The sequence below is a fragment of the Alligator mississippiensis genome, chromosome 2 (assembly GCF_030867095.1).
Source record: "Alligator mississippiensis isolate rAllMis1 chromosome 2, rAllMis1, whole genome shotgun sequence".
Classification (NCBI taxonomy): Eukaryota; Metazoa; Chordata; order Crocodylia; family Alligatoridae; genus Alligator; species Alligator mississippiensis.
The window spans coordinates 28,134,258-28,157,018 of NC_081825.1; the positions used below are offsets into that span (position 1 = coordinate 28,134,258).

The 22,761-nt window shown below is 46.6% G+C and overlaps 1 protein-coding gene and 1 long non-coding RNA gene across 3 annotated transcripts in view; one reads left to right on the forward strand and one right to left on the reverse strand.

The window, feature by feature from the left end:
• LOC132248307 (uncharacterized) overlaps positions 1 to 22,761 on the reverse strand; it is a 60,590-nt gene that overhangs the window by 15,330 nt on the left and 22,499 nt on the right. The gene's annotated exons all lie outside the window — the stretch shown is intronic.
• Positions 7,484 to 10,235, forward strand: CYTL1 (cytokine like 1). The gene is made up of 4 exons (XM_006267313.4): positions 7,484 to 7,750; positions 7,858 to 7,902; positions 9,194 to 9,322; positions 9,459 to 10,235. The coding sequence occupies exons 1-4, from the start codon at positions 7,607 to 7,609 to the stop codon at positions 9,540 to 9,542; spliced, it is 402 nt and encodes a 133-aa protein (XP_006267375.1). The 5' UTR covers positions 7,484 to 7,606; the 3' UTR covers positions 9,543 to 10,235.

Genomic DNA, 22,761 nt, shown 5'->3' on the forward strand with positions numbered 1-22,761 from the left:
AGTCCCCCAGCATCCCAGATACTTTGCAATCCTGGGTGGGGCTCTCTGCTCCAGGGCAGGACTGGCCCTGCCTCTCTGCTCCCTAGCTGGAGCTCCAGCAGAGACTGCAGGCACAGCAGTGTCTGCCTGGCTTCTGTGTGCCCCTCCTCCCCCCAGCACTCCCTGCTTAAGCAGGGATCCCCCCTCCCCTGTCCCACAACATAGACGATAGCCAGCATGTGGTATGCTAGCTAATGCTGAGAGGTGTCTGTATAAAGGCAGACAGGACAGTGTCCACTTAGGACTTTTATGAGCTAATCAACAGGTAGTTGGCAATGTCCCTCCATTCCTTCCTTGGAAAAAGTTGGTTAAGAAGAGCTTAAACTAATGAGAGAGGCTTTTGTTTTCTTGGTGGAGTGCTAAATGCTCTGTTATCAACACCCTGCTGGGCTGGTCAGGAACAGGGAGGGGGGCTGGGAAAACCCCTTTCTAATCAGAGCATCCTGCCAGGGCCTGGCCACACCCCTCCCCTTAGCTCAGCACTGTGCAAAGGAAGGGGGGCTTCTCTAGCACCCCCCGGCTTTCAGCCTGAGTCACTGCAGGCATGTGCCTGCATTTCTTCAGTCTAGAGGGAATGCCTGTGCAATGCAAACTAGTTCAGCCTAACCAGGTTATACCAATATGCTAAGATTTAATCAATTCAGGCTCAGGCTCTCTTAATGTCTGTCCCAAGCTGAAGCACTCATTAGTAATAGAACACTTATCACCAAAGACTAAAAATCTCTCCTTCTCCAAATTGTACAAATGAAAAAGAAAGAAGCCAAACTCAACAGCGACATACATTTTACTCCCCAGCCCAGCCTCTGGCTTCTTTACTTTTCATTCCATCCAGGAAGAGTACACACCAACTGCTGAAACTTCCTTAGCCTGATGAAGGGTTTTTGAACCCAAAAGCTTGCTTAATAACTATTCTCCAACTTTTTGGGTTGGTCTAATAAAAGATATCAAATTCACCCAAGGAACCTTGTCTGCCTATGTCCTTCTCCAAACACCTTCATGAAGTTACACATTGAACACTTGCCACACATCTTCCACTGTGCACACTGCACAAACTGGCCCATGTTTTGTTGCAAGGAGTCATGTCTAATCTCAAAGGAGACGTGTCTCTAGAACAGGAACCGGAAGAACTAGAGGGCATAATTAGAGCCAGCCTCTACTTCAGCCTCTCTTCAGGGTCACCATCTTAGCCTTGTACAACAGGAAGTTGGCCAGACAGATTATGCTTCTCCTGGTTCCTCGGTCCAAGACAGAGGAAACAAACAGTTCCAAGAAACTCCAAGTCCATCATGCCAAAGAAAACATGGAGGCTGGATAAAAGCAGCCATGGGGCTGCCTTGCCTCAGAGAGCAGCATAGCTGAAAACTTGGCTGGGGCAAGCCCCAGCCTGTGGGACCCCAGGCTGGAGGGACACCCCTAGGCACAGGGCTCCCCCCATTCCCCCACATCCAGCTGTGTGGGTAGGCACCCAGCCCAGGGAAATTCTGTCCCCCTCCCCCAAACCTGTGCCCAGCCATATATGGGAGATGAGCAGTTGCCCTTAGCTCCCCATGGCAGGACAGACCAGGGTTTGCAGCCAGGGCTCGGGGCTCTGTTCCCCTGCCCCCCCACCCCCATACTGTCCCACAGGGCTGACAGGTACAGGCAGGACACAGGTAGGGGAGAAGAGGCAGAGGCTTTGTTGCCTCAGCTATGTGAGAACCTCGGGGTGGGGCTAGCTAGGCACTGGGCTGGAGCAGTGGAGTATGAGCTGTGTTCCAGCATGCTACCCTGTGAGGAGGGGCTTGCAGGGATTGGGACTGCAAAGCATCCCAGGGTGCTGGGAAACTGCAAAGTTACTTGAGTTGGGAAGGGATCTGGGACAGAAGTTCAAGAGACCAGGTTCACCAAAATCAGTGAAGTCTGATACTACATCCATCCAGGTCTATCATAAACTGGGTTTGGCCATTCTTCAAACCAGTTTATGTGCACTGAACTTCTGTTCTGTTACAGATTTAAACCAGTTTCCAATAACTTATACCAGCTTGTGTAATTTTTGTCCCTAGCCAAAGTGTCTATGCCACTAAGGAGAAACATCTGTATGCAATTCCCTGCTGTTTCCTTACTACTCCAGGAATCTTTAAGATTTGATCAGAGTCCTTTAAGAAAAACAGGATCATTCATCTCCCCCTGCACAGCTTTATGTGCTGACTGAGATATCTTTTGAAAAATGGTATCTAGTCTTTACCACCATTGTGCAACCTCCCTGGCCAACCTCAAGTTCCCTGTCAAGTCGTAACCCTTGATGTCTAGATTTGAAAAATAGCTTTTCCTTGGGTAGTAGTTAGTTCTTTGTCCAAAAGTGCTTCCATTTTAATGGACAGTCATGAAGGATTTACTAATCTTATTTTTTTGCCTTCAGTTAAATAGAAGACATTTCTCCCAATACCAGTTAATTTAACCCCACATGGAGGGGGAGGCACAGAAAATCAAAATGGTGTCCAGAAAACGAAATTGAGTTTGTAATTTTATTAGCTAACCATGCCATAAGTATCACACTGGATCAAATCACAGATCTATCTATCCCAGTATCTTGCATCTTTCAGTACAAGAGAGCAGATGCTAAGAGAAAAAGAGGCCTATCCATACTGATCTGCCCCTTGACTCTCTTCCCTTTCAACTTCCACTATTCAGAGGCTTAGAGGTATAACCTAATTACAACATCTACCTGTCAAGTTTAGCATCCACTTACACGTCTACTGTCTGTTAATTCTGGTCTGACCCTTGTTTGAACCTGGTTAAATGATCAAGTTCTACAACACAGTGTTGCAAGGAGTTCCACAAGTTAATTACATGTTGTGTGAAAAAAACATACTTCTTTTCTTCATTTTAAACCCACTTCCTTATTCCTTCATTGTATGACTCCTAATTCTAACATTGTGAAAGACCAGAAACAGTAAATCCTTATTACTGTATATTTTTTTTCCTCCAATCTATATTATTGCCCCCACCCACCCAATCCTCTTCTCTAAACTAAAAAAAAATCAGATAATTTAGCCCAGGGGTTTTCAGCCTTTTTCCCGACTCAAAGTCTCAACTCCTGTACTCCTTTATATTTTTTTCTTGTTGTGGTGGAAGGGGTGCAAATTGAGGCCCCTATGGTGAGAGAGGGAGTGGGGCTGGGGCATGGGACGGAGCTGCAAGCAGCTCATCCAGAGGGTGCGGGGGGAAGGGGGGCAGCTCCCACCACTGTGCACAACCCAGGAGGGCATGGGGAGGTGCGTGCCCCTGGATCTGCACACAGGGTGGACTGGGGCTGGGACACAGCTGGACTGTGTTCAGGGCAGGCAGCAACAGCACTGGGAGCAGGGCTGTGGGAGAGGCTGCAAAATTTGCAATAGCCCCCCCAACCATGCTCCCAGTGCCACTGCCACCCAGCCCGAGTGCAATGCAGCCCAGCCCCCCCCGCCGGGAAGAGCCCAGCGCTGACCTACAGTTGCAGCCCATGCAGATTTGGGGACACGTCCCCTATGCCCTCCCAAGGGTGCATACAGAGGCAACGCTGGGAGGGGGGGCAAATGGGGTGGGGCTTGTACATGGCAAGCACCACTGCCGTTGCCACCCACTTCCCTGTGCCACTGCTCCTCACTGCTTTTCTCCATGGGCCGCTAATAGGTCTTGTGCCTGTCCAATCAATCGCACACCACCTGTCAGCAGTCCACGGAGCTGCATGTGCAACTGGTCATGAATAAATGGTGCAGGTGTAGGCGCAGCAGCTGCAGCAGCACAGGCCAGTGTGTGGTGATGACAGCAGCAGCTGCCATGTGTAAGCCCCTCACCAAAAACCTGGTGGCCTTCTATGACAGGTCACAAAATCCTTAGACACAGGCGTAGCAGTGGACCTAGTCTTTCTGGACTTTAGGAAGGCCTTTGACACTGTCTCTCACCTCATTCTTATTAAAAAAAAACTAGGGGACTGTGGTGTCAACACCTACATAGTCAAATGGGTCACTAACTGCCTTGAGGGCTGTACCCAGAGAGTGGTGGTGGACAGATCTTATTCAACCGGAGGGACGTGGGCAGTGGGGTACCACAGTGCTTGGTCCTTGGGCCTGCATTGTTCAACATCTTCATCAGCGACTTGGATGAGGAGGTAAAAAGCACCCCGTTCAAATTTGCAGACGACACTAAGATGGCGGGGGGGGGGGAGGGGGCATGCTAGAAGTGGGGAATAGGCTCCAAAATCGGACCTAGACAGGTTACAGGGGTGGGCGGATGAGAACAGGATGGGTTTCAACACTGACAAGTGCAAGGTGCTGCACCTGGGGAGGAAGAACCAGCAGCATACCTACAGGCTGGGGAACTCCCTTCTTGTCAGTGCAGAGGCAGAAAAGGATCTTGGAGTCATTACTGATGCTAAAATGAATATGGGCCGACAGTGTGGGGACACGGTCAACAAGGCCAACCCGACCTTGTCATGCATTCACAGATGCATCACGAGCAGGTCCAAGGAGGTGATCCTCCCCCTCTATGCAACACTGGTCAAGCCACAGTTGGAGTACTGCATCCAGTTCTGGGTGCCACACTTCAGGAGGGATGTGGACAACATGGAGAGGGTCCAGAGGAGGGCCAGTCGCACGATCAGGGGGCAGCAGGGCAGGCCCTACGAGGAGAGGCTAAGGGACCTGAACCTGTTCAGCCTCCACAAGAGAAGGCTGAGGGGGGATCTAGTGGCTGTTTACAAACTAGTCACAGGGGACCAGCAGGCATTAGGGGAGTCCCTGTTCCTCCGAGCACTACCAGGAGTGACTAGAAATAACGGTCGCAAGCTGGCAGAGGGTAGATTCAGACTAGACATCAGGAGGTGCTACTTCACAGTCAGGGCAGCTAGGATCTGGAACCAACTTCCAAGAGAAGTGGTGCTGGCTCCTACCCTGGGGGTCTTTAAGAGGAGGCTGGATGAACACCTCGCTGGGGTTATTTGACCCCAGTACTCTTTCCTGCCATGGCAGGGGGTCAGACTTGATGATCTGCTCAGGTCCCTTTTGACCCTACCAACTATGAAACGTTTTCTGGTATGCTCAATTCCATCTTAATTTCCTAACATTTTATTTATTTAAATTTTTTTACTGTTCCTTAATCCTGAGCCAGTGTTTTCACAGATGTCTCTCTTTTAATTAGTAACCACTAATATGCCTTGCATCATTATATATCTGCATGTAGATTTTTTTCTCCCCTCCCCCCCCCCCCACACACCACTCTGCACTTATCAGCTTGAACTTCTGTCATTTTGTGGCTCATTCAATTTTATAAGAGCCTGCTTCCATTCTTCAGTCAGATTGCTTTTTTGTGTGTATTCATTTGTTTGTTTTTTACCACCCTGAATAATTTGGAGTAATATGCATACCTGGCCATCTCTCCATTGTTCTCCCTTCCCAAGTCATTTAGATCATAGAAGGCATTTATGGCAAAACAATATATATTCTGCTTTTGACCCAACTATTATCCCAGATATTCTTATGCATAAAGAACGCACCTCTATCTAGATACAGAGTTGTAGAGTCACACAGACAGGTACAACACACATTCTGTTAAATGCATTTGTGCATACAATTGTGAAATACAGAAAAGAGAAACTTGGATTAGAAAAAGAGGTGCTGACAAATTCAGTAACATTTGAGCCCTGCAGAGTATATGCACCATGACTTTTTTTAGTCTAATACAGGGGTAGGAAACATTTTTTGGCTGGAGTGCCGAAACAACCAATGTCTACCTTGGAAGGTGCTGGAGTGCTGGCATACCAGAAAAAGAAAATGAGGGTGGCAAGAAGTACATGGCAGGATGCACTATATATTAGTATATTTAATAATCATAAATGTTGTTGCATATTCCTTTTTTGTTGAGCATGTTGCAGTGAGAGAGAGAGAGACAAATAAGAGAAAGAGGAGAGAGAGAGAAAGAAAGAAAAAAAGGAGAGCAGAGAGAAAGCCAGAAACACGCACACACACAGAGAACCAGAACACACCCAGAACAGACACATGCACACACACACCCAGAACCAGACATGTGTGTGTATAGACATATAGACAAACACAGAGAACCAGATGCGCAGGCACACAGAGCCAGACTCCTGGACCACTGGACAAAGTCCAACCCAACAATGCCTTGGTCCTGCCAGAGCCCCTGTGTTTCGCCAGGGAGCCAGCCTCCGGACTGCAGTGCAGCTAGCCAAGGCCCTGGCCCAGAGTTTGCCCATCTACTCAGTCACCCATCCACCCACCCACCCTGCACAGCTATGCCTGCAAAAGGTGCAGTGCTCCTGGCAAGGGGCAGCGCCAGCCTCAACCTGGTGGGGGGCTGGGCTGGGGTGGGCTCAGAGCAGGTGGGAATCAGGAGGGCTCAGCTGCAAGCCCTGCTGCAAGCAGCCTGGGCTCTGTGGTTGGCAGCAGTTACTGGAGCCTGGGCCAGATGCAGCCAGGAGGCTGCAAACAGCTGCTCCGGGCTCCAGCATCAGCTCCATAGTGGTGGGTGCACACGTGCCTCAGAGCAGATGTGGGGATGGGGCCTCAGGCAGCATAGCCCTCCAGCTGTCCACTCTGAGGTGCAAATGCAGTTGCCAACAGCATGGAGCTGATGCTGAGGTGTGGAGCCTGGTGCAGCTGTTTGCAGCCTGCCCGTTGCAGCTGTCCAGAGCCCAGGCTGGCTACAAACAGCTACTCCGGGCTCCAGAGCCCAGTCATCAGCTCCGTGCCAGCAGTGGGGGAGAAACTGGGGTTGTGCTGCCTCAAGCCACTTCCCCACCATCCGCTCTGAGGCACACCTGCACCCGCCACTATGGAGCTAATGCCGGAGCCCGGAGCAGATGTTTGCAGCCTTCTGGCTGCAACTGGCCCAGGCTCCGGGTAGCTGCTGCCATTCATGGAGCCTGCCCCACTTGCAGCAGGGCTTGCAACCACCCAGCCACCTGCTGGGAGCAGCCCAGGCTTTATGGCTGGCAGCAGCTGCCTAGAGCCCAGGCTGGCAGTGGTGTGCCGAGCAAGATGGCCTCATGTGCTGTGTTCAGCCCATGTTCCGGGGGTTGCTGACCCATGGTCTACTGCTACACCACTGGGCCCTGATTATACTTAGGCAGTGGAGCTGCTTTCCCTGTAAGCACTTACTAATATGTGTACAAGTGGTTGCAGGATAGGGGCTTACAAGTCCTTGAGAACCTTGGGCAATGTGTTACATATACCTTCATTATCCTTTAGTTGTTTACCAGGTTGTTTTCTTGCTGGGATAAAGTGTTCCAGTTGTGTTTGTCTTATCCTCATTCCTCCTCTTCTCTCCCCCACAACCCTCCCTCCCCACTTCTGCTTCAGGGACAGGGAAGTGCTAGCAGCTTTGGCTCGCAGGTCAGCAGGAAATTTAACACAGCAGCAAGCTACTGTTTGGACCACCCCTCCGTGTTTTTTTTTTTTCCTTCTGATGCAGGAGACTATTTAATTGGGGGCTGACAGTCAAACTTCAGCTTCAACGGCTGCAGTCTATAGTAGCTGTGTAACCAATAACTCATTTTTTTCCTTCTCTCTTCACTCACTCACTGTCCACAATGAAGATACTGCTGAGCCTGATTGTTCTGCTCTCTGTTTTGCTGTTTGTTAGTTCAGCTCCTCCAACTTGCTACTCAAGGATTCTGTCTTTGAGCAAAGAAATCACTGAATCCTTCAAGTCCTTGAAGAACTCTAAGCCTGTGGTGAGTTGATCTAAACTGATACTTGAGAAAAAAAGATTTAGTTTGTTGCTTTTGAAACAACTGTCTAGGAGGGGAAAAATTCAAATTGTTTCTCTACTTTACTATAGGACCCATGTGTAGAGACATTGCCCAACCTTTACTTGGATGTACATGTAAGTTCACACTATTCATTTGTACTGTCTTGTATTTAAAAAAAAAATGGCAAAAGTGATTATGTAGGATGCATTCTAGGAACTTGAAACAAACTGTTACTTCAAAATTTTAACCAAGACCAGTTATGGAAAGTGAAAAGCAGCATTTGTAAGAATTTTTTTGTCTGTTGAAATATTTTAATTTCAACACTTCTCAAAATATAAACATAATTGATCAAGTAATAAACATTTGTATGTTACCAGTTTATTATACTGTAACTTTAGCAGCAGCTAATTTATGCATATAAATGAATGGGATAATGGATTAAATGGTCAAAAGCAGAATGAGTATGATATTGTTTCTATTTCCACTTTTGGCACATCCAGCTAATAAAACTGATATTTCAGTAAATGCAAGGGGAGGAATGTTTTTTCCTTAACACACACCTCTGCCAATTTAAGCCCTCCAAATGAAAATGTTCTATATGATAAGAGAGAATGACAGGGATAGTGATAAAGGGCTGTGTGATCTTCACTCCTCCCCCAATGAATATAAACAGTATAAGTAATTTATATTCCGTCTTAACCAGTGAAGTGTATATAATGCACCCACAACCAAAAACAGACTTTTACAACCCAATTTTATTTTCAAATCAAGTAAGGGCTAACTAAAGCTCATGAACTCTTTGGTTTCAAATCCAGTTTTGGCACGGACTCCTTGCGTAGCAAATTAATTTAAGCACAGTTCTTGTTTTCCTGGATTTCAAAGAAGTATAGTAACATTCACCCACTTCACAAGAATTTTATGAAATTAGCATTGTGGTAGTTTCATAAGGTAAAAGTTCTCAGTAGGGCTATTGTAAGCAAAATTCTGCTTGGCTCTCAGACCAAGTTATGACTAGGATATCTTAATAAGCATACATTATAACAAAACGAGCTATTCCCATAAGAAGTGCCAGTCTATCCTGTATTCAAATCCTTTAACTCCAGGAGTAAAATTCAGTGAAATGTATAAAATGTTGGCACTGACCTCTCTGAAAACAAGTGGAAAGAGGCCAGCCATGACATCACATGGACTTGAGACACTGTAGATATGCCAGTTTTCCGAACACCAAGATGAAAAGAACTTTGCATTATGATGCTACCCTCCCCTCCCCAAACACACTTCAAGCATGTACATGGAGGTGAGAGCTGTAAACTCTCCAGCAGGAAAGCAGGACAAAACATTTGCAAATGGCTATAACCAGAAGCAAAAACCTCCCTAAATTGCTTCTATGAAAAGGTACAAGCACTTTCTTTTTATGTGTTGCAGAATTACTGTGTGTTGGCCAAACTCCGTAACTTTGTGGCATACCCCAGATGTCAGAGAGTTCCTCAACTGAGTGCTTTGAAGGAAAAAGCTAGGAGCCTATACACCATTATGATCTCTTACTGCAGAAGGGTATGCGCAAAGTACATTCCACTCTCGACCAGATTCAACCCCCATTTCTTTTCGTGGAGTTGAATCAGGATTGAAGCTTCTCTATTTTCACTTCCCTCTTCTCTTTGTAACATTAGTTATTTCTCTTCTTTCCTAGGACTTGGTCTTCCTGACAGATGACTGTTATGCTTTGGAAAGCCCCATTCTCACTCCCACTGATCCATCCAGTACTTACAGCTAAAACAGTCAGCCCAAAGGAATTACCTGGGACATTTTTAAGGAGGCCAAGAGCCAAAATTTTTTTTTTAAAAAAATGCATCAGCTACAACATTAACAACCTTGTCTTTTTCAAGTACACTAGCAGTATTATCTCAGACCTACCTGTGTTTCTCAGCCACGGCAGGAAATGAACTGCATGCCTTACATACCTACCAAGCTGCTAGCAAAACTATGGTTAGAGTGCATTTTATTCATTTGGCAGTTTACCTTGTCTCAATTTAGCTAAATATACAATGTATGTTTTGTGTGAACATCACAAGTTAAAATGTTAGAGTTGTTGTTCTTTTATACGAATCTAGTTATTCATAAAAAAAAGTATACATTAGGATTAATATTCTAGCCTAATTTAGTAGTTCCTCTTTCATTACAAGCAGGCTTGCAAACTGGCTGTTTTTCTCTAAAGGAGCAAGGGATTTTTTTGTTGGTTTGTTTTTTGTTGGGGGGGGGGGCAATATTTTTTATTAGCCAGCTGTATAGTTGGGATTCCTAAATCATGCAGTAGAAGCGTTTGTCTGCACTGGCCAATATCTATGTAGCTGTGTCACTCAAACCTGTTGATGGCTTCTTTTTTAATCAAATGTATATCCATACATGGAAGTAACCCCTTCTTAGTGGAAAAATTAAAATTAAAAAAAAAATCCTTCTACCCAGAAAATCCAGTGTCAGTGTTTTTCATGTGCGCACAGAAATCTGTTATCTTTGTAACTTGCTTTTCAGTCACCCCACAACTTGTTTTTCACAGAATGAGCCATCTTTAGCTTTGTTTCCATAGCAATACAAACATTTCTATCTCTACAGAATTTGGCAGTAGTGAGTTTCCTCTCAAAAGTGTGTTTCTAAAAGTTTTTAGGAACACAATCAACAACATTAAAAAGAAAATAAAAGTTAACCTTTTTGAAAAGCAGAACACCATAGGAATATTCATTTTTAAAATATAATTTCTGCTTTAAAAGGACACTGGATGGTGAACAAGTTCAGGGAGATTATTCAGTACCTTCAAGGTTAATATTTCCTTTTTGTTAATACAAATTGAGCACATAAATGACATAAGAAAAACTCGACTCCTTTGTTTGAAAGATGTTTGACCATAAATCTGTTCAGCTATTGAGCATGACATATTTCTATGGAAATAGTCCCATGTGCTGCACAGAGATTGGTTTGGAAGCCATCTCCAAGAATCTTCAAGAGCCTAAGAACTGCAAGTATCCCATTACACTACATGAACGTAATAGTACCCAGTAAAATGCCAAGTCAGAAAGCAATGCTGAACAAGCAAGGACAAGCTCAGAGGGTTCTCTCTCCATTTATCTTCAGATTGATGTAATTTTTTTTTTATTTCCATGTAGTAAACCATCTCCCCCCCCCAAAAAAAAAACACTCAAAAACACCACAAGCAAAAAAACTCAGCAGCAACAACAACAAATGAAAAAGAACTTCAAAAAGACTAAAAAGCCTTATCTAAAGTGTAGATGTTTGATGTTCAGGAAGGACAAGCAAGAAAGAGGAGGAGGAGGAGTTGCACTTTATGTAAAAGAGCCATATGATTGCTCAGAGCTCCAGTATGAAACTGGAGATAGGCCTGTTGGAAGTCTCTGGGTTAAGGTTAGAAGGGAGATGTTGTGGTGGGTGCCTCCTATAAACCGCCAGACTAGAAGGGAGAGGTAGATGAAGTTTTCTTCAAAGAGCTATCTGAAGTTTCCCCACCACAGGCTCTGGTTCTCATGGGGGACTTCAAATCACCCTGACATCTGCTGGGAGGGCAATACAGCAGTGAGAAGGCAATCCAGGAAGTTTTGGGAGAGTATTGGGGACAACTCCCTGGAGCAAGTGCTAGAGTGGCCAAGTACAGGCCATGCTCTTCTTGACCCACTGCTCACAAACAGGCCAGATTTGGTGGGCAATGTAGTAGTGGATGGCAGCTTGGGCAGCAGTGACCACAAGATGATTGACTTCAGGATCCTGAGGAAAGGAATGAGGGAGAACAGCAGACTAAGGACCCTGGGCTTCAGAAAAGCAGACTTTGGCTTGCTCAGGGAACTCATGGGCAGGATCCCCTGAGAAGCCAATCTGAGGGGGGAGAAGAGTCCAGGAGAGCTGGCTGCACTTAAAAAGAAGCCTTACTGAGTACAGGAACAAGCCATCCCAATGTGCAGGAAGACTAGCAAGTATGGCAGCACACCAGCTTGGCTTAGCAGGGAACTCTTCAGAAAATTAAGTCACAAAAAAGGAAGCTTATAAGAAGCAGCAATTTTGGCAAATAGGGAGGAGTATAAAAGCATTGCTCAGGCATGCAGGGATAAAGTCAGGAAGGCAACTTGAGTTGTAGCTAGCAAGGGCCATGAAGGGTAACAAGTACAGTTTTTACAAGCATGTTGGTAGCAAGAGGAGGATCAGGGAAAGTGTGGGTCCCTTACTGAACAGGGGAGGCAAACTTGTGACAGAGGATGCAGAAAAGGCTCAATGCCTTCTTCACCTCAGTCTTCACAGGCAATGTCAGCTCCATAGCTACTGCACCAGACAGCACAGTTTGGGGAGAAGGTGAGCAGCCCTCAGTGGTGAAAGAACAGTTTAGGGGCTACTTAGAAAAGCTGGACATGTACAAGTCCATGAAGCTAGACAGGATGCACCCAGGGGTGCTGAAGGAGTTGTCTGAGGAGACTGCAGAGCCACTGGCCATCATCTTTGAAAACTTATGGTGGTCAGGAGAGGTGCCAGATGATTGGAAAAGGGCAAACATAGTGCCTATATTAAAAAAGGGGAAAGAGGAGGATCCAAGGAACTACAAACCAGTCAGCCTCACCTCAGTCCCTGGAAAAAACCATGGAGCAGAGCCTCTAGGAATCCATCTTAAAGCACTTGGAAGAGAAGGTGATTAGGAACAGTCAGCATGGATTCACCAAGGGCAAGTCATGCCTGACCATCCCGATTGCCACAAGGGCAAGTAGGCCTTCTACCATCATAATGCCCTTTAAGTTGCTTGCAAGACTCCTTTCCATACCTCCCTGCTGAAGTCACTTCCCCATATAGAAGGTATTATATATACTGTCATGAGCCTTTTCATGAGCTGTTTTGCCAGCATCTACACCCCCTTCCCCATATTCCTTACAAAATTGACCTGAAGTTGACTCGTTTGTCAGCAAGTATCTCAACCAAATCACCTATGAGCCTTCAAGCAACAAGTCAAGTGGAAGTGCAAATACTGGTGACTATTTGAGACAAACAAGAAATTTGGTCACACCTGAACCCTGAAAGTCAAACACTCCGGTTCCTGGTTGTCACTAGCCTCAGGTATCTTTTAGAAGCAGTTCTGGGAGAAGGCTACACAGTGCAACACAAAAGAGTCTTTGGCAGAGGGGCATACTTGCTCATTTTTTGTGATCACTGGACAATAGCCTTTAGACTTGTCTGTTCAGTAGCACATTGTACTACAATGATGAGAGAGGAGTCAGAGGGCCTTAAGGCAAAGCATGCCCTTCTAGGAGGTGCTGTCCCACTTTCTCATGTTGGACAGAACCACTGCCACTTAGCACACATGTGATGCCATCGGGGGGCATGAGGAGTTACTAGCAGGGACTCCACTGCAGGAGGTGGCACAAGGGGACCCCAGGACAATGGGACAACCAGATGCCCAGAAGCAGGTCCCCCGAGGTCACAGGGCACAAGAATTGCTTCTGGTAGTCCAGTCCATTAATGCTAGTCCCCAGATTGTCAGAGGATCTGGAAAAAGAGTTGTACTTGAAGCTGAAGCTGAGCTCCCTTAACATCTCAGACATTGCTGAGAACATGAAGCACAATGTGCTGGAGTATGGACAAAGCTCTGAAGCCAAGGACATCGCAACTCTGGACCTGGACCCCAAGGATGTGCCTTCCACCTTGTAAAAGCAACCTGCTCCCTTCCTCCCCCCACCCTGCCAAATCCTCAACCCTGTGGACTATGGTCAACAATGTGGCCCCTGAAAACACTGTTCCTGACAGCTGCCATGGGTGTTCCACTCCTCTGACATCTCCTTGCCGACCCCCTTTCCATATGCAGAGTATCCCCAGCCCTTTGACCACCAGTGCAGAGGTTGCTGCTGCAACATGACCCATAGCACCCGCAGCCAGCTCTCTCCCAAGTTCTGGTGAAGAAACTCGAGCACTAATTAAGGATGCCATGCTGCCCAGAAAGGTACGACTCTACCCCATGCTATGCAGCCGTGACGGGGACCCTGGCACAGCAGGGAAAAAAACAGAGCCACTAGTGGGAAGGGAGGAAGCAGTAATCGTGTTCAGATAACAATAGTGATGCCTCACTAGGCCAAAAACCTCTGTGCAAGCCTGTCTCCAGAAGGCAGTCACTGGACCGAACCCATTAGCCTTTCCTCCCTCCGTACCAGCCTTCCCTCCCCACCCTCCCCTGGGGGACCAGTGCCCACTGCAGGTCATCCGAGTGGCCCTAGCCCTCTCCCAGGCTACCATGGCTGAGAAACCCAGAAGGGCAGGGGTCCGGTGCACAGATGGAAGGGTATGGAGCTGGTGAATCACCCCACCCTGACTATTCAAAGTGTAGGGACCCAGGCTGCTAATTGCTCAAGAGGTTTTTGTCTTTCAGCACTGGGCAGACCAGTCACCCCACCCCTCTGCTCCCCTCCCTCCTTGGAGTACAGCCAAGGCACCAAGCCCCTTCCTGGCTTCAGGCAGCTAACAGCCCATCTCCCATTCTGTGGGAACATAAATCTGCCTCATTCACATCTCTACCTTCCCTCTCTCTTAGGTCCATGCTCAGCTACTGGGAGAAGTGAAACCTCCTCCCAGCTGGCCAGAGCTTTGGTGCTGAAACAGCATCACTAGCTCCCCCTCTCCCTTGTACTCAGGGAAAGGCACTAAAACACTTTGAGCCCTGCAGGCAAGGTGTATAAAATAAGTTAAAATACTGGCACTCTGTACCCCATCCTGGCTGGCAGCACCATGGGGCTGGTTGGCAAAGGACTCTGAAGTCAGAGACAAGAGATAACATGCAACTATCTATGAGGACCACTGGAGTAGCAGTACAGCAGGAATGAGAAAAATTCCCCCTTGCCAAACAACCTCCCTCCCTCCCAGTCCAAGAAAGGAACAGATGTAATGGCAGCAGTCCCATCTGGGAACCATCATCTCAGATGATCCAGTCCCACTGCCAGGGTGACTCCTAAGCTATGCATGTGAAGAGGCTTGCAAGTGGCACTCCAGCACCACCCCTCCCCCGTATGCACAATCTGGACTGATCCCTAGGCAAAGTCCATGAGTACCAGGTGACCCTGAATCTCACAGTCATTGTACTGACCCCTCAAGCAACTCTCATCCTCACCCCTTCCACAACTGAAGCGCCATGCTGGTTCTAGATAGCACCCCCCATCCCAACCCCTGAAAGTGAAGCAACTCCCACTCTTGTGTAGTCAAAGAAGAACAGTGCTGGAAACCATGAGTGGCACATGGCAGGACTCTTCTTAGGCAGCTGAGGTGTGGGGAACTTCTCTCTGGGTCATGGGTTCAGCACCATGTCAATAGTTGCAATTCCAAATTCATCCATGGATGTCACCTCATCATAATGGAGCCACAAGTAGCACATAAGTCAGACTTACGACGAACAGCAACCAGGTCTGCATCCAGAGCAGACACATTTGCCCCCCACCCCCAGCTGTTGAACATCTTCTGGAGGACTGTGTCCTACAGTAGGAGCATGGTGTATTGGTTGGCATTTCCCCAGGAACAGTAGTAAAGTTAATCTCTCCAGGCCCAGCAGGCTTTCTCCAGGGAAATGTTGGGAGCAAAGTACAGCTCCCACACAGACACAGCACTGACATCTCTCTCCTGTAAAAGAAGGATGGGGGGTAGGGAAAGGGGCAATGCAAGAGCTCTGCCCACATTCCCTGGAGTGTTCAGTCCCTGCCCACTTTGGGGATGGTCCAAGTCCCTGTGGACCCCCAGGTCCCTGGACCCTCTTGGGGAGCAAAACAAGTGCCTGCTGCAGGTTCTGCGGAGGGACACAGGAAAGACAACCCCTCCCTCCCCAGCAAACCATCCCAGGCATGCAGGGCTTGCTGCCCACTCAAAGCACAGCTGGGATCCTGGTCTGGTCTGTACAAAGTGAAGAGCAGTGGTGCAGCTCCCAGCCCTGGGGTGATAGGGTGAGAGGAGACGGTGGGGGGAAGGGCCAAGACAGAGGACTTCCCATAGCTTCCTTGCCATCTCTGCAAGAGTGCCCAGGCAAGTGCTGGGCAGGTCCAAAATGCCTACCTTTATGCTTCATTTTATCAGCAAGTCACAACTGTTTTGAGCTGCAGAAACACCATATGGGAGGGTACCATATGGTGGGCACAATGCTGGCTCAAAGACAAGGGGTTGCACAGTTGCAGAGTATGAGGGTTGTCTGCAGGAGGCACCAAAAACTGAGAAGATGCTGCAGGCCTTGGTCACTGCCTCTGAGCACCGGGCATGTGCAAATGACTCCCGGTGCTAGAAGCTGTAGGACTGGCACAAGGAAAGGCTTCAGGATATAGAAGAGATTCTCAGGCTGGAGGATGCCTTCACCTGGGCTGCCAAGGAACAGAAATGTGAGCTTAAGGTGGCCAACCTGTGCCTCTGTGGAGCTGCAACAGTCCCAGCACCAGGAGAGGGAGTTTCTGGAGCACTTAATGGCCACATATGATCCCCTCCCGCACCCCCAACTGGGGCCAGCACTGCCTTCCACACAAAGTCCATATCCCCCCTGAGCTGGGAGAGGCTGCTGCCCAATCCACAATGGCATGCTCAGCCCTGCTCTAGGGAGTCTGTTCAGGGGCAACAGGAACAGGCATCCCAGAGGTATCCCGGGATGCCAGGCAGGGGGCAGAAATAATGTCCTGGCTGGGAACTAGGAATGGGAGACGGACCCAGGACAGAAGTAGTGGCACAAAGGAGCCAATGACCCAGGGTCTGGGTAAGCAGAAGGGCCTCTGGTGGGGCCTGCATCAGGAGGTGGTGGTGGGCAGCAAGGGTAGCACCTAGAACCTGAAGCCAGGGCTATCCATGACACCACCCCCAAGCTGTTCCACACCTCCCCAACCCTAGTGGTCACCCTGTGTATGCAGGCCCCCCAAGTGGTTGCATGACAGTTCTGGTGTGGCACAGGAGTGCTTGGAACCAGGTGGAGAAAGCAGAACCTACAAGCCTGCCAAGCCAAGCTGTCACTGGGACAGAGCCATGGTAGGCAAAGGATGGGGGCATGGGTTGCATCCATAGCCCCAACCTCATTGAGGAAGTCCACGTGGTAGAAGCTGGAAATCACCTTCTGCAGGTTGACAAGGCAGATGAAGTGGTTGGCCAGGATGTTCTGGATGACCAGCCACATCTCCTAGATGGTTTCTCTGGCTGTGGATTGCCCACACCAAACTGGTTAGTGATGCAGCATAGACTGTTAGGCATGGCCAGTTTCATGATAGCAATGGCCACCCACTTCTCTGGAGTGAGAGGTGGCTAAATATTGATGATCTGGTGCATGATGGGGCTGGTGGAGGGGAAGCACCTGGACACCAATGCCCACAAAGGTGGTCTGGTGCATGCAGAGGGCTGGACTCACTGTTTGTTACTGGAATTGGTCACAATTGTTATGGTAAATGGCCAGACTTAAGCTTCACATTGGTAGAATATGAGCAATGGCTGATGGAAGGGTGCAGCAGCAAACTAGTTGGTTCCACCAGGATCAACTTCATATCAATCATCTGAGGAAGACCTTATCTGGCCAGATAGCAGCTAGCTAAACAAGTGGTGAATTTTTGTTTTTAAAACTGAAGAACACAACATTAAGGAAGCATATAAATAAGAGGATTTTAATTACAATAATCTGCATGTCATAGTTATCTGCATTCTGATGCATCTGTCAAGCAACGATCAAAACCACACCATAATCTGTGTCCCTAACAATACAGACCTGGGCACAATCTGAAAGAAATATCTGTGCAGCTGCCACAGGCTGAAGTGTTTGGAGAACCACCATCCTACTGCCAGCCAACCAATGCACATTAAAAAGTATGTTAATCTTTGCCTTAATTTTCCCTCAGTTGCCAAAAGTCATAACTACTAGCCTGTTATGAAGCCAGTGCTGTTATGAGGCAAATTGGCATGCATTCTTCCTTATATCCACACAGTTTTTCATTCCTCAGACAACTGGCAGACCTCTCAGGTTCTACTTCTGCCTTTTTCCAAACAAGAGGCCTTTTTTCCATTGGTGAAGACTGAACCCCAACATGTCAAGTCCCTCATTTGGCTCTACTAAAAACTCCCCCTAGTCCTACCTCTAGACTTCATACTATTCCCAATCCCTTTCCCCAGCATTTCTACTTCTACTTCAGACATTGCTTATAAAACATAAAAGCCTTAATCTGATGTCCTTTTTGTTCTAGGACAAAACTTTGCCAGAAGGCTTTGGAATTTGAGACTGCACAGAAATTGCTACTTTCATTGTATTCCAACAGCTAGTAAAATTCAGCCTCATTTTTCATAACTGTGACCAATACCTCAGCAAGGACGTACTATATCACTTGTACCATTTCCCTCATTTGTTTACTAGCAGTTCAGTTCTCCAGTATAGATAGTCTGGCTCTGCAGAACTGAAAAGACTGCTTTTTTTAGACTGCACATTCTAGATAAGATTTTTAAAATCTAATCATCCATTACCACTTGGTGTTTATTTCATTTCTAAATCAGCTCTGACTGACCTTCAAAGTACTTCTACACCAAAAATATCTTCTCCAGTGATTTCAACTTTTATCTTATTTCAAATGCAGTCTTTAATGGAAAGCCTTCTGAAAGAAAAGGTAGCTCTTAAATGCCACGGTCAATCAGTGGCCCAAATCAACCCAGTGATGTTCAGAGGGGAGACAAAATTCTCTGTGCAAAGTGCGCTGGTGCACAATAGGAAGGGTCCATATTGTCAGTCATGCAAAATACATCTTATCCCCTTGGAACTCAGAAGGCACTTTCTGGATTCAGTACAGGGGCATGGGGTGGGAACTGGGCAGGGATTAGGATAAATAGGCTTTATTTTCCTGAATTTTTTGTTGCCATTTGTAAAATCAGTGCCAAGTATTTATTAAATGCTACCAAAGCCATGTTGATAATGATCTGCACCCAGTTTGTACAAGAGCATGATGGTTACACAAGGTCAACGTCTCTCCATTTTGTGAAGAATAAGATTTGGAACATTTTCAAACTAAGTGCTTAATAAACTGCCTTTTCCTGCCCCATATTGCACCTCCCACCAGCTTTTCTTCCAGAATAGGACTGTTCATAGTATTATAGTAGCTAGGGTCAGGAGGGACCTGAACAGATCATCTAGCCTGACCCCCTGCCACAGGCAGGAATGAATGCTGGGTTCACAAGACCCCAGACAGGTGATCATCCAACCTCTTTTTGAATTTGCCCAAGGTAGAGGCAAGGACCACTTCCCTGGGAAGTTGGTTCCAGATTCTGGCCACCCTAACTGTAAAATATTGCCTTCTGATCTGTAACCTAAACCTATTCTCCACCAGCTTATTACCATTGTTTCTTGTTAACCCAGGTGGTGCTGGGGAGAAAAGGGCTCTTCCCATTTGTTGATGATGTCCCCTGATGAGTTTGTAGGCAGCCACCAGGTCCCCCCTCAGCCTCCTCTTGCTGAGGCTGAATAGGTTCAGGTCCCTCAGTCTCTCCTTGTAGGGCCTGTTGTTTAAAAGCAATAATATAATTTTTTATTCTCTCCCCCCTTCCCCCCCCCTCCCCCCATGACAGTTACTCCTAACTGGTCAGAAAGTGAGGACAGAAAAATTAATGTCAAACTTGACTTTTTAGTATCATTTTGTCAAAATGTTATTGTACCTGACAATCAAGTACATTCCCAGCTTTTCCTCCATTCTAGTATCAAACAGAGTGGGGGTTTTTTAAGGCAAGCAGAGCTGACCCGCTGTCTTCACCCCTTAGATTTCAGTGAAAACAGCATTAGACCAATGTCGAGTACTTTTGAATATCTGTTCCACAGCCTCCACCATAACTGGAAGAAATCAAGGGCTTATCTTCCATTTAGGTCAGAGGCAAGTAGACAGTGTTCCACTGGTCTGATACAGACTTTCTGGTATAAGCAGGCACAGAATAGATTCAATTCCTTTGATTCCAGGGTTGAATTGGTCTCATGGTTTTTCTTTTGGGGTTCATTTCTCAAAATACTAGATGTAAGTATTATGTATAAGCTAAGGTCTCTATTTCACTTCTTCCCTAGAGTATATTTCTGGGCAGTGCAAGAACAGGAACATGATATAGCTTTCTTAAAGCACGAAGATTACAGCTTGGAACATTACCTTGCAAAACTGTAACCACTACTTTTATCTACAATGTTTTTCCTTATGAAAACCTTTCTAGAGTTGTAGCAAGCTGCTATACATGGAGTCAGACTGCAATTAATTCATTCCATGGAGCTTACTTGCAAAAGGTCTTGGACTTACATTCTCCCCTTAGGCATACAACAAGCAGAAACTCTGAATTACTGCCCTAAATTGCACTGCGGGTTTGCCAGAGGAATTCAAACTGCAAGGGAGCTGCCATTACCAGGGTTACTAAGAATAACGGCCACAAATTGTTAGGAGAGACAGTTCAGGCTGGACAACAGGAGACATTACTTTACAGTTAGGGCTGCCAGGCTCTGGAATGGGCTCCCAAGGGAGATGATGCTCTCTCTTACCTTGGAGGTCTTCAAGAGGAAGCTGGACAGATATTTGGCTGGGGCGATATCACCCCAGCACTCGTTCCTGCCTGAGGTAGGGGGTTAGACCCGATGATCTGCTTAGGTCCTTTCCGACCCTAAGCACTATGAAACTATTATCTTTCTAAGCCAAAATGCAAAGACAATGTCCAGAGTAAGATCCTGATCTTTTCACAAAAAGGGTTTTCTTAGTCCTCCATGTTAGAAGCCTCAACACAGCAACAGGGGACATACATCCTTGGATGAAGTGAAGTGATATGACATTCAAAAAACTGCAAGTCCCCAAAAAAGAGCTATAGTAATTAAAAATACGCTTGTCAAGAATATTTATGTCCAGATGTCTTATTTTGCATTTATGAGTTTCTAAAGAGAATAGGTGCAGATTATTTTGATAAGGTCATGATGGAAATATGCTGGGGTGGGGGGAACCAAGATAATTTATCTCTTAGTTATTTTGTGAAGGACAGAAATAAGTATTGTGCTTTTGGTGGACTGTTTTTGAGATCAGACAAGGAACATGCTCCGTGCCCTGATAAAAAAGAAAGATTACAAAGATGATCCTTTCAAAGAATCTGGACCGATCTTTAGACCGTTTTGAATTCTGGTTTAGCAATACCTGCAAGAAATTAACAACATTTAGACTTCATAACTAAATACAGCTGTGCATTGATAGCAGCTATTGCACTTTGACCAATGTTACCAAAACAGATTCAAAGCCCGTTGAAGTCAAGGGAACTTTCCAATGGGCTTTGAGCTGTGATCAACAATATAGGCCAGGGACAGAAACCAGCTATAAGGTTATTACGCATTTATGAACAATAACAGCTTTATAGCTGGTTGGACCTTTTTAAGGTGCTATAGCCAATTTGCAGGTATAGCCAGTCTAAATTAATTTTGCAATTAGCCAGGTAATTTCACAAGAGATTGAACCTGTAGAGGGGCCCTTTAAAATCTACACTCTAAGCTATATATTGAGGGATTATTCATGCTTTATGAGCACCAAATCCCACTGAACTACAGATCTTAGCTCTGCCTAGTTTTAAACCCCTCAGGTCTTGTTTTTCCCCCCTCTAAAAACTGAAGCAACAGATTATTTGGCTTCCGAGCGATGCAAGAACTGAAAAGCAATTTGCGAGGGCTATTTGGTGAAAAGTATCTATATGAACAGCTTTATGTTGGGGCACATTGCCTTTTGTTCCAAGTTTATATAGTGCCCAGTTCAGTGGGAGCCTGCTCTATTGTAATAGAATAGAAATGAGCATTTTTTGGGTGTGCCCTGCAGACCGTTCCTCTTGTGCCCACAAGCAAGCGGCAGGTGCACTGTGCTATGCTCCTTCACACACATATGCAGATCAGTGACATTACCAAAGAAAAGGACTATAGCAAGTATTTAGGAGAAGCATTCAGTGTATATAAAGAAGTCAGTGACTACATTTTCTAGCCACAGTAGGCACAGGCCAAGCCTTGAATCTTATCAGCTTATAACAAAACACAATATAGTGTACAGTACTCTATGCTCCTTAGGAACTACCATTATTTGTATTATTGTGGCCTCTAGATAGGCATGGATGAAGACCTCATTCTAACAGGCACTGTATAAAACACTGAACAAAGTAATAATCTCCACCCCAAGGATCTTACACAACCATTTATATGAATCTATCTACTATACAGTATTACTGCTCCAACTTTTACCAGAGCCTATTTTGCATAAAGTAAATGGTTTCCAACCAGGAGATCTTACACTGCCTTTCAGCTCACCATTAAATCTCAAATATGAATTTTAAATTTCCACCTGGGACAAATTTTATAATCTTTGCACTCTCTTATGCCTGAGGAAGAATATGTATGCCCAAAAGTATCTTTATTTGAAAGCCATCTAGCTGGTCTAATAAAAAAATATCACCTCCCCTGGTGATATTACCTCCTCTTTTTTAAATCATGGATTTTTCAGTTTTCCAATAGGAAACACCAGAATTCCTGCTAGGGAGGCCAGTGGCAGGACCCTGCCTGCTCAGAGCTGGCACCTTGGACCCAGCTGGCTGTGGCCGACCTCCTGGCCAAATGGGGCCAGGAGGACATGCTTTGACAGTTCAAAGCAGGCCACCATACCCAGAACATCTTCCAGGCAATAGCTGCCCAGATGGCTGGGCAGGCAGCATGTGGCAGTAGTGCTGCACAGAGGCTAACCCTGCAGCCACAGCCCACTAGCAGCTGGTCCAGAGGGGCAGATGCCTCTACTGGCTGTGCAGTCCCCATCTGGGTCTGGCAGGTGCACAGCAGGTCACAGCCAGGCAGCAGCCCTCACTGCCAGATGGCTGTAGTGGGTAGAGGGTGCAGGGCTGGTTCAGCAGTCCAGCTAACACAAGGGATAGTGTCCCCAGGCACCAACTGGCTCCTGACAGCTAGTAGCCCTGAGCTACTTGCCAGGGCAGCTTTTTATACTGCTGCG

What these genes read in the sequence shown, in the direction of transcription:
- CYTL1 (XM_006267313.4), top strand. Translation starts at nt 7,607, where the DNA reads ATGAAGATACTGCTGAGCCTGATTGTTCTGCTCTCTGTTTTGCTGTTT. An exon ending in TGAAGAACTCTAAGCCTGTG is followed by an intron (nt 7,751 to 7,857) that starts GTGAGTTGATCT and finishes ACTTTACTATAG; the next exon opens with GACCCATGTGTAGAGACATT. An exon ending in ACCTTTACTTGGATGTACAT is followed by an intron (nt 7,903 to 9,193) that starts GTAAGTTCACAC and finishes TATGTGTTGCAG; the next exon opens with AATTACTGTGTGTTGGCCAA.